Here is a 13,819-nt window from a genome sequence, read left to right on the forward strand (position 1 = left end):
AAATAAAAGCTCAGGGTTTATCTCTTGCAAGTTTAGAAATTAGGACAAAAGTATTGTAATTTCCCTATACTGTAGTGTAAAGTATAAAATACTTATGAAATATTCATTTATTTTACAGTGCATTTGTTACAATATACTATGGGTATTACTATAATGCCCCCAGACCCCCAAGAGCTGGGGTGTCCAATCCTGCTCCTGGAGGGCCACTGTCCTGAACCAGCTAACCAAGGTCTTACTAGGTGTTCTAGAAACTTCCAGACAGGTGTGTTGAGGAAAGTTGAAATTAAACTGTGCAGGGCCGAGTTTGGACACCCCTGCCCTAGAGGAACAGAGGTACACCCAACATAGTTTTACAAAATCCTGTGGGAAACAATGATCATTTTATGAACTTTACTCCAGCATGCTACAACAAAGTTCCTTTCATATCAGTAAAGCTGTTATCGTCAAATTAAAATGTCATTGTACAAAATAGATTTGGGCTAAGCATGCATGATGAGAGGAATCAGGTGTACTACATTTTATTTTTCTATACCAAAGGGTTCAAAAGTTATAACTATATGAAAAGTGAATATTTGAACTGGTGGTGGTGCTATAGATTTGGTCCTAGAGACCCCCAAAGTTGATCAGATTACTATTCACTGCAATCACTACAAGTATGCCAATGTTCATCATTTTTCTTTGTTTTGTATATATATATTATTTTCTTTTTTTTTTAAACCTAGCATTAGTCCCATTCATTTGCAGGGTTCATCAGAATTATCTGCAAACACACATTGGATCAGGTTTTTTTTAAGCCGGACACTGTCACACTCCTATGGCCAATTTGGCATGTCCAGTACACCTAACCTGCATGTCTTTGGATATTCTTGGGGAAACCCACGCTGAAACAGGGAGAACTTGCAAACGCGTCAGAAAGGACTCCTGGCTCAGCTGGGGCTCAAACCAGGGACATTCTTGCTGTGAGGTGACATCGTGCTGCCCTTTGATGTAGCGTATGTGCATGAGATTTGAGTCAAAACTGTTTTTTCAAACAGAGTACGTAACTTGTAAGTCACAAGTAACTTGCAAACCGTAATCAGATTTTTGAAAGTTGTCAAAATGAAACTGGTACTGAGCTTCCTATTTTTGCATACAACATGCAGTTGCAATAAAGTGGCTTATTCTCAGTGCTAACAAGTACATCAAAGAAAAGCAAGAACTGGCAAATCTGGTGCAGTCCATGAGAATGAGATGCACTATAGTACTTAAAGCAGTAAAGCAGTAATGAGATGGAGTTTTTCACCCTACCGCGGTACTTCCGCCTACATCACGTTTGACCTTTCCAACGTGATTACGTAATGCGTGGCACATCACAGAGCTAGTGCAAGATAAGCATTTGTGGTTCTCGGCTGGGATCATGTAGAGCCCTTTGAAGCTGCATTAAAACTGCAATTTGGACCTTCAACCTGTTGGTAGCCGGTGAAGTCCACTATATGGAGAAAAATCCTGGAATGTTTACCTCAAAAATGTTAATGTCTTTTCAACTGAAGAAAGAAAGACAAACATTTTCAATGACATGGGGGTGAGTAAATTATCAGGAAATTTAAATTCTGAAGTGAACTAATCCTTTAATGACTTTTTGAAAGTTTATTTTATTTTACAGTATTTGTTGTTGTAAAGGGCCCATCAATTTCAGTGCAAACATACGAAGCAACATCAAACAGAGTTAGAGGTCATGTGACTTTTAAAGAAATGACAGTTGTTAGAACAGCAGTCGATCACACTAGTCAGATGAACTGTGCTTTTGGGGTCAAACACGCTCGGGCACGGTTCAGAGCGCCTAGTGTGAGTACACATTTTACTTTTTCTTTTTCTACGCGTTCACAGAGAAAATCTCAGAATTAGAGACACGCATCTAAACTTTAATCGAGGATAGTAAGAATGCAAGGGCTTCAGATACTGTTTTGGATGCGACTAGCTTAGTGAACTTTGTACATTGTTCCGTTCCGGCTGTAGAGCCCGCGCAGCAGGGCAATTGGGTAACGGTGAGGTGGCCTAGCCGCTGAAAACACCACTCTTGCGTTCCAGTAAGAACATCAAACAGGTTCTCCCCACTCAGTGATGCACCCACTGAGAATCCTGTTGAAAGTGCCCTAGTTATTGGCGATTCTATTACACGGAATGTGAAAATAGAGACACCAGCCACCATAGTCACATGTTTGCTGGGAGCCAGAGCACCTGACATCAAAGCAAATTTAAAAGTTCTGGCTAATACTAATCGTAAATACTCTAAAATTATAATTCACGTCAGCACTAATGATGTTCTACTTCGCCAGTCGGAGATCACTAAAATTAACATTAAAGAGGTGTGTGAACTTGCAAGTACAATGTCAGAAAAAGTAATTTGCTCTGGCCCTCTTCCTGTTCGTCAGAGTGATGAGATAGTTAGCAGATTATCATCACTCAATGGCTGGCTGTCTAAGTGGTGTCCTCAGAATAATATAGGTTTCATAGACAATTGGAAAAGTTTTTGGGGCAGACCTGACCTGTTGAAAAGAGATGGTATTCATTCCTCCCGGGATGGTGCTGCTCTTCTCTCTAGTAATATGGCACATAGTCTTAGAGCTGAAACATAACAAACTAGGGCCCTGGTCAGGAAGCAGACATACTGGCTAAACCGACCGTCTGCTAGCTGCCTCACGTTACAGAAGTCAGATAATTCCTAACACATAGAAACTCTTCCACCTAGATATTATCACATAGAGACTGTGTCTGTACCTCGAATTAGTAAAAACAAAAAACTTCCAAACCCATTTAAGGGTAAAAATTTAATTGATGTTCAACAAATAAAAAATAGAGATAATACTGATAAACAAATGATAAAGCTTGGGTTGTTAAATATTAGATCCCTTTCTTCAAAAGCACTTATTGTAAATGATATTATCACAGACAATAATCTAGATTTGCTGTGTTTGACAGAAACTTGGCTAAAACCGGACGATTACATTACTTTAAATGAGTCTAGCCCTCAAGGTTATGATTATTCACACAACCCTCACCAGAAAGGCAAAGGGGGAGGTGTTGCTGTAATTTATAGTAATATTTACAGTATTAGTCAAAAGTCTTTCAAATATAATTCCTTCGAAGTGATGGTACTTTATGTAACATTTGTGTTGGCTACTGTATACAGGCCACCAGGACACCATACAGACTTTATCAAAGAATTTGCTGATTTAGTACTAGCTGCAAATAAAGTCCTTGTTGTTGGTGATTTTAATATCCATGTAGATAATGAAAAAGATGTATTGATTGACATTTACAGACATTCTAAACTCTATTGGAGTTAGACAACACGTGTCAGGACCCACTCATTGTCGTAATCATACTTTAGATCTAATATTGTCACATGGAATCGATATTGATGCCGTTGAAATTTTGCAGCAGAGTGACGACATCTCAGATCATTATCTAGTCTCGTGTATACTACATTTAGTCAAGGCTGCAAAACTGCCTCCCTGCCATAAATATAGTAGAACCATCACTTCTACCACTAAAGATTGCTTTATAAATAATCTTTCTGATCAGTTTCATCGCCTTAGCATACCAGACAGCTTAGAAGACCTCGATGTTGCAACAGAAACTATTGCCTCTGTCTTTTCCAGCACATTAGACTCAGTTGCTCCTTTGCGCTCAAAAAAGATTAAGGAAATTAATCCAGCGCCGTGATACAATGAGCACACTCGGGCCCTAAAGGGAGCAGCCAGAAAAATGGAGCGCAGCTGGAAGAAAACAAAACTAGAAGTTTTTCGCATTTCTTGGAGAGAGAGAATGATTGAATACAGAAAGGCCTTAAAACCTGCTAGATCTGCCTACTTTTCAAATCTTTTAGAAGTAAATAAACACAACCCTAGGTATTTGATACAGTGGCTAAATTAACAAAGAATAAAGCTTCAACTTCTGATGTTTCCAAAGAGCACAGCAGTAATGACTTTATGAACTTCTTTACTTGCAAGATTGACAATATTAGAGAGAAAATTATAACCATGCAACCGTCTACAGTATCGCGTCTACAGTACTACAGTATCGCGTCAGATAGTGCATTGTAGTGTCCCTGAGGAAAAATTCATTTCATTCACTGCTTTAGGAGAGGAAGAATTGTCTAAACTTGTTAAATCATCAAAATCAACAACATGTATGTTAGACCCTATACCGACTAAGTTATTGAAAATGCTTCCAGAGGTCATAGATCCTCTTCTTAATATCACTAGGATACGTACCAAAAAGTTTTAAGCTGGCTATTATTAAACCTCTTATTAAAAAAACACAACTTGATCCTAGAGAATTAGTCAATTACAGGCCGATCTCAAATCTCACTTTTCTGTCAAAAATACTAGTAAAGGCAGTATCATCACAACTATGTTCCTTTTTAGAAAGAAATACTCATGATTTGCTCTTATCATCAGATCGTGGTTGTATCTCTCTATTAGTGTTACTGGATCTTAGTGCTGCATTTAACACTATCAATCACTACATTCTTTTAAATAGACTCGAAAATTATGTTGGCATTAATGGAATTGCATTGGCATGGTTCAAATCATACTTATCTGACCGTTATCAGTTTGTAGTAGTAAACAAAGAGATGTCATATTGATCACAAGTTCAATATGGAGTACCGCAAGGCTCAGGACCGTTGCTTTTCACTCTGTACATGCTACCCTTGGGAGATATCATTAGGAAGCATGGCGTTAGTTTTCACTGTTACGCTGATGATACTCAGCTCTATATTTCTTTGCGCCCTGACGAAACTTACCAATTCACAAAATTAACGGAATGCATAGCTGATATAAAAAATTGGACTTCGTCGTCAGTTAGGAACCTGGGTGTGCTCTTTGATACCAATCTTTCATTCGAAGGCCATGTTTCTAGTATCTGTAAAACCACATTCTTCCATGCTCTCAATGAAAAATGCAGAACAGTTAGTTAATGTGTTCATGACCTCAAGGCTAGATTACTGTAACGCTCTACTGGGTGGTTGTTCCGCTCGCTTGATAAATAAACTACAGCTCGTACAATATGCAGCAGCTAGAGTTCTTACTAGAACTAGGAAGTATGACCATATTAGCCCAGTTCTGTCAACACTGCATTGGCTCCCTGTTAAACATTGTATAGATTTTAAAATTTTGCTAATTACTTACAAAGTATTAAATGGTTTAGCTCCCCAGTACCTGAGCGAGCTCTTAATGCATTATAGTCCTTCACGTCTATTGCGATCTCAGAATTCAGGCCAGCTGATAATACCTAGAATATCAAAATCAACCGCAGGCGGTAGATCCTTCTCCTATTTGGCACCTAAACTCTGGAACAATCTTCCTAGCATTGTTCGGGAAGCAGACACACTGTCAGTTTAAATCTAGACTAAAAACGCATCTCTTTAACCTGGCATACACATAACACATTATCAATTTAGATTTTCAAATCCGTTAAAGGATTGTTAGGCTGCATAAATTAGGTCAGCCGGAACCGGGAACACTTCCTATAACTCCAGATGTACTCGTTACATCAGAAGAAGAATGGCATCTACACTAATATTAGTCTCTCTGTTTATCCCGAGGTTTACCGTAGTCAACCGGATCCAGGTCGTATCCAGGTGAGATCGAGGACCTGTGCCTTGACACGACCACAATGCAGCCCTGAATATCAGCAGACATTGAGTCAACTAGATCATCCATTGTGTAGGCCTCATCGACACGACAACCAGTGGCATAGTTCCTCAACAAACCGTCCATATCAGCGTGATGAATACGTTCCTCAACTGGATGGAACTGGAATAAATACTTTGAATATTGCGATCCTATCGGACTTATGATAGCTACCTGAATCGTAACAAAGCACTGTTCGCCAGAGGAGAACTGGCCCCCCGACTAAGCCTGGTTTCTCCCAAGGTTTTTTTCTCCATTTTAACACCTATGTGCCACCTGTTTGCCACCTGATGTCACCTGTTGGAGTTTTGGTTCCTTGCCGCTGTCGCCTTTGGCTTGCTTAGTTGGGGACACTTGACATTTGATATTCAACAGTGCTTTGCATCTGCCTGCATTGACACCATTTTCTTTAAGAGCTGCTGTGCAGCTAAAATTATATACGAGTATCACTGTAAAGCTGCTTTGACAATCTGCATTGTAAAAAGCACTATATAAATAAAGGTGACTTGACTTGACTTTTGATATTGACCCCTGCCTATTACAAACCAAAACATACAATAGCTGGTTATCAGACACAGTGACAAGTCAAGATTTTGTACAAGTCAAATTCAAAGATGCACTTCCGATCATGACATTCTAAGATCTGATCTACTTAGGATGATTATTTATGTTTTGACCTGATTTCTGTGTTTAGGTCATGGACATTCCAGAGGAACTCATTGAAAGTCATGACCTCACAGTTAACTTCATTCTAACTCCAACAAGAATCATCAAAACTGAATGTAAACACCCCAAACCACAAGGCATCATTTGGTCAAAGGTATTTATCTAGTGTCTTAAGTTATTTGTGTCTGTTGTAACTTTCTTAATGCTTCTTAATTTCTTTTTTTCTTTTTGAAAGTGAGGTAATGCAGTAAATTATATCTTTGAAATCAAGCTGGTGCAGGGGTTATGCTCGGTTTGGTTATCTTCACTGAATTCCTTAGCCCATTTTCAACTTGGAAAATGAACTCTTTCTAGAGGCATTTTAAGACCAAGAGAGTAAATTAATTTATTAAAATATTTAAAATACTGACCACTACTCCAGAGACATTTATAAGTTAGCCATTTGTAGGTTGATTACCCAAACTGTGTAAACACTGTGACTCTGTGGTGTTTTCAATGCAAATTCTGGGCAGTCTGATGTCAGCTTGTGGTTTAAGTAGCAATATGTCTGAAGCCTGTATAGAAACAATTGCCTGAAGCTTGTATAGAAACGTGCCAATTTATGACGCTGTCCTCCTTGATTCACTGTGTCACCTGAACCTCATATGGGAACACTGCACCATCATTCTTCAGATTTCTTCTCTTCAGAGAGTGATTAATCTTAAGCCCATGGTTAAGAGTTTTATGGCATCAGGATTGTATATGTGTTCAGTTCATAAGGCAGAGTCCTGGGTGTGTGATGTTGAGCTCAAGGCAATGTAGAGTGAAAAGACTGAATCTTTCCTTTGTCTCTCTCTCTCTCTCTCTCTCTCTCTCTCTCTCTCTCTCTCTCACACACATCTATAAAGCAGTTCAGCAGAAAACAGCAATGTCAGCTCAGTTCTCATTCAATAGTGTCAGTGTAGTCAAATCAATAATATTGTTGAATATTAAATATCCCTAACTAAGCAAGCCAGAAGTGACAGTGGCAATGAACCCAAACTCCATCAGGTGACAGAAAGGGGGAAAAAAAACCTTGGGAGAAGTGGGCCGATGGCCAGTTCTCCTTTAGCCAACAAATAAACACGGTGTGATTATGATTCAGGCTGCATCACAAGTCAGAAATCAGATTGTGGATTGGTAGCATTCAAATATCTGATTTCGGTACGGTCCACCTTGTTTCAATTACAGTTGCCACAAAAGTTTGTGTTGGGGAGGCTCTGGTTTTGAGGCAAGAGATCATCTCCATTTGCAGAAAGGAGCCATAGACAAAGATATGAGTTGGGGTAGGCCTACCTCTAATACACTGAAGAATTGACTAGTTTATCTGACTTGGGGTGGTAGGGGTGTTCATGGCAGCTGCCAGTGGTGGGTCAAAGCTCAAGGGATTTGATGTATGATCAAGGTTTCATGCAGATACTTTTGAACCTATGTCATAAAAAACAGCCTTGGTTTCTGACTCAAGGTGTTTCTTTGGGTGGAGTCACAAAGCAATTGTGACAGATGCCTCCCTGGTTGGTTGGGAAGTGATCTACGAAGGGTGAGCATCTCTCATGGTACATAAATTGCCTAGAGATGTTGGCAGTGTTTTTGGCTTTGGGCCATTTTCTTCAGGACTTTCAGAACTGCCATGTCATTGAAAGGACAGACAAAATGATGGTAGTTTCATACATAAATTGTAAATGAGGAGTTTGTTTGTGCCCCATGTAGAATTAGGCTGCACCCTCAGACTGTGAGTCTAATCTGGCAGCAGTTTGGTAGGGCAGAGGTGAATCTGTGTTTCTCCCTGTTTCCTCCAGCCCCCCTTGAACTGCATGCTCTAGCTCACACATGGCTGAGTACATGCTTGTATGCCTTTCTGCCAGTCAAACTGATTCCATCCGTCCTGGCGAGAGTACGAAAAAATGTAATTCGTCTTCTGTTAGTGGCACCATGATGGCCATCAGATCTGATGGTTCTCAGATCTGGTATCTCTTCTGGAGGGGCCTCTTTGGGATATTCCAGTCAGAGCCAGTTTGTTGTATCAGGCCCAGGGCTCAATATGGAACCCTCAACAGACCATTTTAAATGTAAAGGCTTCCTCTACTAGGAGATTTTATGCTCTCAAGTGGAGACTATTTGTGTCCTGGTGCATGGAATGCAATTTGGACCCAGTTCACTGCCTGGTCGGTTCAGTGCTGGAGTTCTTACAAGAACGTTTTTCTATGGCACAGCCCCACCCATGTTTAAATGTATGTGGCGTCTGCTAAGCAAATACTGGTCGGAGGTGTTTCTTTGCTACGACATTCACTTGCCTCCAGTTTTATGAGCAGGACCAGTGGCTGAGGCCTTTTTTCCTGTTTCCGTTCCTTCTTGGAACCTGTGGTCTTAGAGTCAGTGGGCCACATTCAAACCTCTGCGGTCAGTCCCTGAAAGGTATCTGGCTCTTAAGGTGGTTCTGTTGATGACCTTTATAAATTTTATAACATATTGGACATTTGCCGGCCTTATCGGTGAGCACCTCCTTATGGATTTTGCACCCAGGTTGTTAAAGTTCAAAATAGGTTATGTCCCTAAGGTTGCTTCCACTTTCCACTTTTAAGTATATTACAGTCTTTCTCCTTCGCCCTTTGGGTCATTGGAGGATGAAAGATTGCACAGGCTTTGTTCTTTGAGGGCATTGAAGATTTATGTCTTGTGTAGCCAGACCTTCAGACTGAATTCAACCAATCAGATTACAACTTACTTTCCCATTTTGTGTACCATATATATCAGACATTCATCCAACGCTGTGTGTGTGTGACGTCTGAGGCTGAGATTTATGTTACTCGCTCGGGCCAGTGGCGTAAATCAAATCAGTTGTTTCTTTGTATTGATGTTTGTGGCTACGAAACAAAGGATGTTGCATTGGGTATGGAATGTGATTTCTCTAGCTTATGAAGTGTGTGGTTTAAATTCACCCATGTCTTTTTTTTTTTTTTTTTTTGAGCAGTGGTCATTCATATTTAGTGTTAGTCTGTTTTAATGCACGGGCTAGTTGAATAGCAGTTGTAGCATGGTGGGGTTCAATAGGGTTCTTATAGTGTCAGCAACCGACACAGTGTTGAGTGAACCTATGAAAGGGAACGTCTTGGTTATATGTAACCTTGGTTCCCTGAATAGGGAACAAGGTGCTGTGTGGCTGGCCAAGCTATTTCATTACTGCTTTCTTCCTTTCACAAAGTCTGAGGAATGATGCAGGTGCTCCTTATGAGGTGCTGTTGGCATAAGCAAAATAAATTATTGTGTTTCTATATGGGCTTCAGATGCAGCATCGTGTTCCCTATTCAGAGAACCAAGGTTGCAAATGTAACGAAAATGTTTCATATTGAGTTTTTCAATGTGATCTGAGGTCATGAAATTCCTTAGAAATACAGTACCTTAACTACTTTATCTAACAAGAAAAAGTGAGCTCTATTCAGATGGTCCCTTCAGATTTACTAAACTTTTACAACTTACTAATGCTTTCAGTTAGACACAGAAGTACTAAAGAAAATACCAATTCTGAAGACACTACGAACACTGGAGCAGGAAGCTGGGAAAGATGTTGCTTTAAAGACAACACCTGCTAGAGAGGATGAAACTAAGAAATCCAAAGAGCTAAAATGGCAACCTGATTGTTATCCTAAACCTGAGCTTCAATGTGAATGTTTAACTTCTGAAGGTGACAAGTGTGCTGCATTTGAGTGCAAGTTCCCTGAAAGTCCTGTCACCACTGTATACTGTAGTGACATTCCCGCTGGATTACGTGTGAGTGAGTTGAAGAGCTTGCTCAGAAAACAAGAAGCTGTTCCTCTGAGAATCATCTGGCAGGGGGCAAAGCACAGGGCATTCCTGCTGTATGCCAATGACACAGGCGCAGAGCATGCTCTCACCACTCTAAAAAAACTCTCCATTTATGGCCACACCCTACATGCTGAATGTGTCAGGAGTCATACAAAACTGGTTGGTAAAGGACACTAGGCTCCTAGAGAAGGTAGTGTGTTTAATCCAGCATTCTGACCTGTATACCTTTCTAAACAATAATCAAGTTTTCTAAGTAATTATTTATGATCCAGTGTATGCTTGCAACTGGTCAAGTGGATCTGAACTCTCACACAAGGAATCTAAGAATCTTGAAAAAACAGGTCATAAAAATGTGAGTTCAGCTGAAATCACACGGCCTGAGGATAATAAAGCATTATGTTGAACGTGTCTATTTTTATGCATTTATTGTTCAGTGTGGTGGAAATTCACCTATAAGATTAAAGTCAGGCCACTCAATGGTAAAATTATCAAATCAAATTTATTTGTCTGAAAATCGCAATCCAGGGTATAGTCTCTCTTACAACCGAAACATACCTCAGACATTTAAGTAAAATCATAGATATTAATTTTTCATTGAACAAAGACTTTCAAAATTGATTAGATAAACAAATGAACGGATTATCATAAGGCCTCCTACTTTCTATTATCATATATGTACACTTTCCGGTTCATCTTCATCCACCTTGGTCTTCCTCAACATCCCATAATATACCCACCAGATGTACGTAAATATTTTTTTAATTGGAAACATTTTGTCTGACTCCCTAGATTCTCCCCAGGCATACTGACCTTGACTGTAGAAAATGCATTGTTCAAAAGTTGCTTCTCACAGCATTGGTAGATTAGACTTGAAACATCAGAGAGAGGAAGAGAGAGAGAGAAAAAATAAAAGTCAGAATTGGCTTTATTGCCAAGTACAGTGGGTTTACATGTACAGGGAATTTGTTTTGGTGTGCAGGTGCTTAGAAAAAGTAATGAACAAGGAATAAAATAATAGTCATCTTCATTTATATAGCACTTTGCACAATACAGATAGTTTAAAAGCAGCTTCACAGTGATAATAGGAAAATTAATGGACAGAGATTGTTTTGGCTTTACAGCAGCTCTAGGAAAAAGTTATTATTGAGATGTAGTAAGCTTTTGATTGAATCACTTCCGTTGTAAAAATTTATTAACTAAGGGGCCGCTTATGACACTTTTTTTTTAACTGAAAACAGAAGACTTTTAATGCACTCTTGTCGTTCATTTACATGTTTCGTCTATAGGTATGCACGTTTGAATGTGTATGTGCACAGACGCTTGGTCTTTCTTTACAAAGTGACATCTCCAAATTACTCGTCTGGCCCGCATATTATGCAGTTAATTTTCGTCCCGGGAAATGCTTACAACTAAACACTAAAAACATTGCGCATGAACGTCGTCTACTGCCTGATAATTGTAATATAATATTTTCTCTGGCTTGTGGAACAAATGGATCATAGTTTGGGTGAATGGTTTTTAACACAATTTAAATCTTTAAATTGTGCAAACACTCGATTTCTGTGGATCACTGTAGAAAGTTTGTGCACATCAGATTTGATTTATTTTCGGCTGCTGTGAACGGTTACATTTGAACTTTGTCAATGCATTTTAATCTCAAATCGCATACATTGTATTCTTTATAGCAAGGGTCTTCAACCGGGGGGGCCGCGACCCCTAGGGAGTCCGTAGCGGTACTGCAGGGGGTCCGTCAATAAATGTTTGATCACCAATCATTTTTGTTAAAAAAAAAATTAAAACATGGGTTAAAAAAAAAAAAAAAAAAAAAATCACAAAGTCTAATTTCAATATAAGCACCCTGAAACAAGCAAGAACACCCTCAGCTGATACTGTAATAATATAATATGCAACATTGCATTTTGAGTTTGCGCTCTCGAGAACGTGAAATGGTCGGATTTACAGCATATTTTTGCAGCGGTGAGAAATGTAGCCAATCACAGAGTAGTTTGTTGACGTCTTGAACGCAATGTTGGCCAATCAGGAGTGTTTAAGTTATAATCCACTCACCGCTTAAAACGCTGGAGTTTGCAGAGTCCTGCTCACTTGAGCTCTCATTAACAAACAAAGTCACGATGTAAGTAAGATATTCATTATGCAGTGTAGACAACTGTATTGATTTTAAGCAACGTTGTGAGATCGCAAACTGAGATGAGTGACAGCTTTCTAGTAACTGTAAGGGGGGAACGGTCTTTGGCGCTTTCTATATAGCTATAGTCCACTGAATAAAAGTAATGTTTTTCATGCAACTTGAAAAGGACAGATGGCCAGTTAGACGCTGCAAAGTTTCAGAAATGACGTGTATAAATGCGTGATTCACTATCAAAATTGCACAGGCCTAGTTAAAACTAGCACAGGACAAAAATATGGCATGTCAAAATTTATGCGCGCAATTTAAATGCAGAGTATTACTAAAAAAATATTCGTATCAGTATATTTTTTAAATTCCATTCCAGTTATTTGTGAAGGTAATGGCTTGTAAATAATCTTAAATGTCACACTGTACATTATTCTTGTTATGGTGGAGCCGTTGCTTACACATTACATCTGCACTTTACTAGAGAATCTGCACTAATTTCAGATACTCAGTGATCTGATTTTTAATTGTCCATCTCACAGAAAAATTAAAATGTGAGTTTCTAATAAACTTGCAGCTAAAGTTCAGGTAAATGTCCATTGTCCAAATTGTTCATCTGATTGTAAGATTAAAATATATGACTCTGCAAATCCATTAAAATAATTTACAACAATTACAAACAGCTAATGAATTGTGATTTTTATTGGAACGTTTATTGCATTTTTATCACAACGTGTTTATTTGATGCATAGGCTAAAAGTCAATTTATGAAAGTAATATACATGCAGTGATGCCTGTGCAACAACAATAATGTGCATAGTTCTGATCTAACTTATTCTAATCATAATATGGTTAGTTTCTACATATTCAGTGCTTAATATGTAGCTCTGTTTGACACATTTTATATCGGGGGTCCTCGCTCCATGTCTCTGTCGCCTAAGGGGTCCGCGTCCTGAAAAACGTTGAAGACCCCTGCTTTATAGAATTCCTGCACTCATAACCAAAAATAACCTGCAGGGAACGTTCTGGGAATGTTCTCTTTAGGTTATAAAAATAAACCCCAAAAATAACCTGTAGGGAAAGTTCTCTTTAGGTTACAAAAACGTTCTTATTTGGTTCCCCAAAAAATAACCAAACAGGAACCATATGGGAACATTATAGGAACGGTCTGTGTTTACTGGGTAACTCTAAAAGTCTATTCTGCTCACCAAGGCTTCATTCATTTGATCCAAAATACAGCAAAGTCAAGTCACTTTTATTTATATAGCACTTTTTACAATGCAGATTGTGTCAAAGCAGCTTTACAGTGAAAATACTTTGGCTACAGAGCAGCTCTAGAAGAAAATAGTGTCATTGTCCAGCTTAAAGGGGGGTATAATGCTATTTCATGTATTCTGACTTATTTAAACTGTTAAAGAGTTGGATTCTCATACTAAACAAAGCCAAAGTTTCAAAACACGAGTTGGACGTATGACGGAGTATTTCTGTGCCAAAAATACTCTTTTAAATCCTCATGAAC

General features: G+C 38.9%; 1 protein-coding gene across 1 annotated transcript in view; it reads left to right on the plus strand.

Annotated features, from left to right (window-relative positions):
* Positions 1–10,556, plus strand: part of mthfsd (methenyltetrahydrofolate synthetase domain containing) — a 121,640-nt gene extending 111,084 nt beyond the window's left edge. Inside the window, exons 7-8 of the mRNA XM_051871039.1 lie at positions 6,373–6,498; positions 9,852–10,556. Of these exons, the coding sequence (XP_051726999.1) occupies positions 6,373–6,498; positions 9,852–10,343 (618 nt within the window). The 3' untranslated portion in view covers positions 10,344–10,556. The remainder of the gene's footprint in view (positions 1–6,372; positions 6,499–9,851) is intronic.
* Positions 10,557–13,819: the final 3,263 nt, after the last annotated feature.

The sequence above is a fragment of the Ctenopharyngodon idella genome, chromosome 18 (assembly GCF_019924925.1).
Source record: "Ctenopharyngodon idella isolate HZGC_01 chromosome 18, HZGC01, whole genome shotgun sequence".
NCBI classification, from domain to species: domain Eukaryota; kingdom Metazoa; phylum Chordata; class Actinopteri; order Cypriniformes; family Xenocyprididae; genus Ctenopharyngodon; species Ctenopharyngodon idella.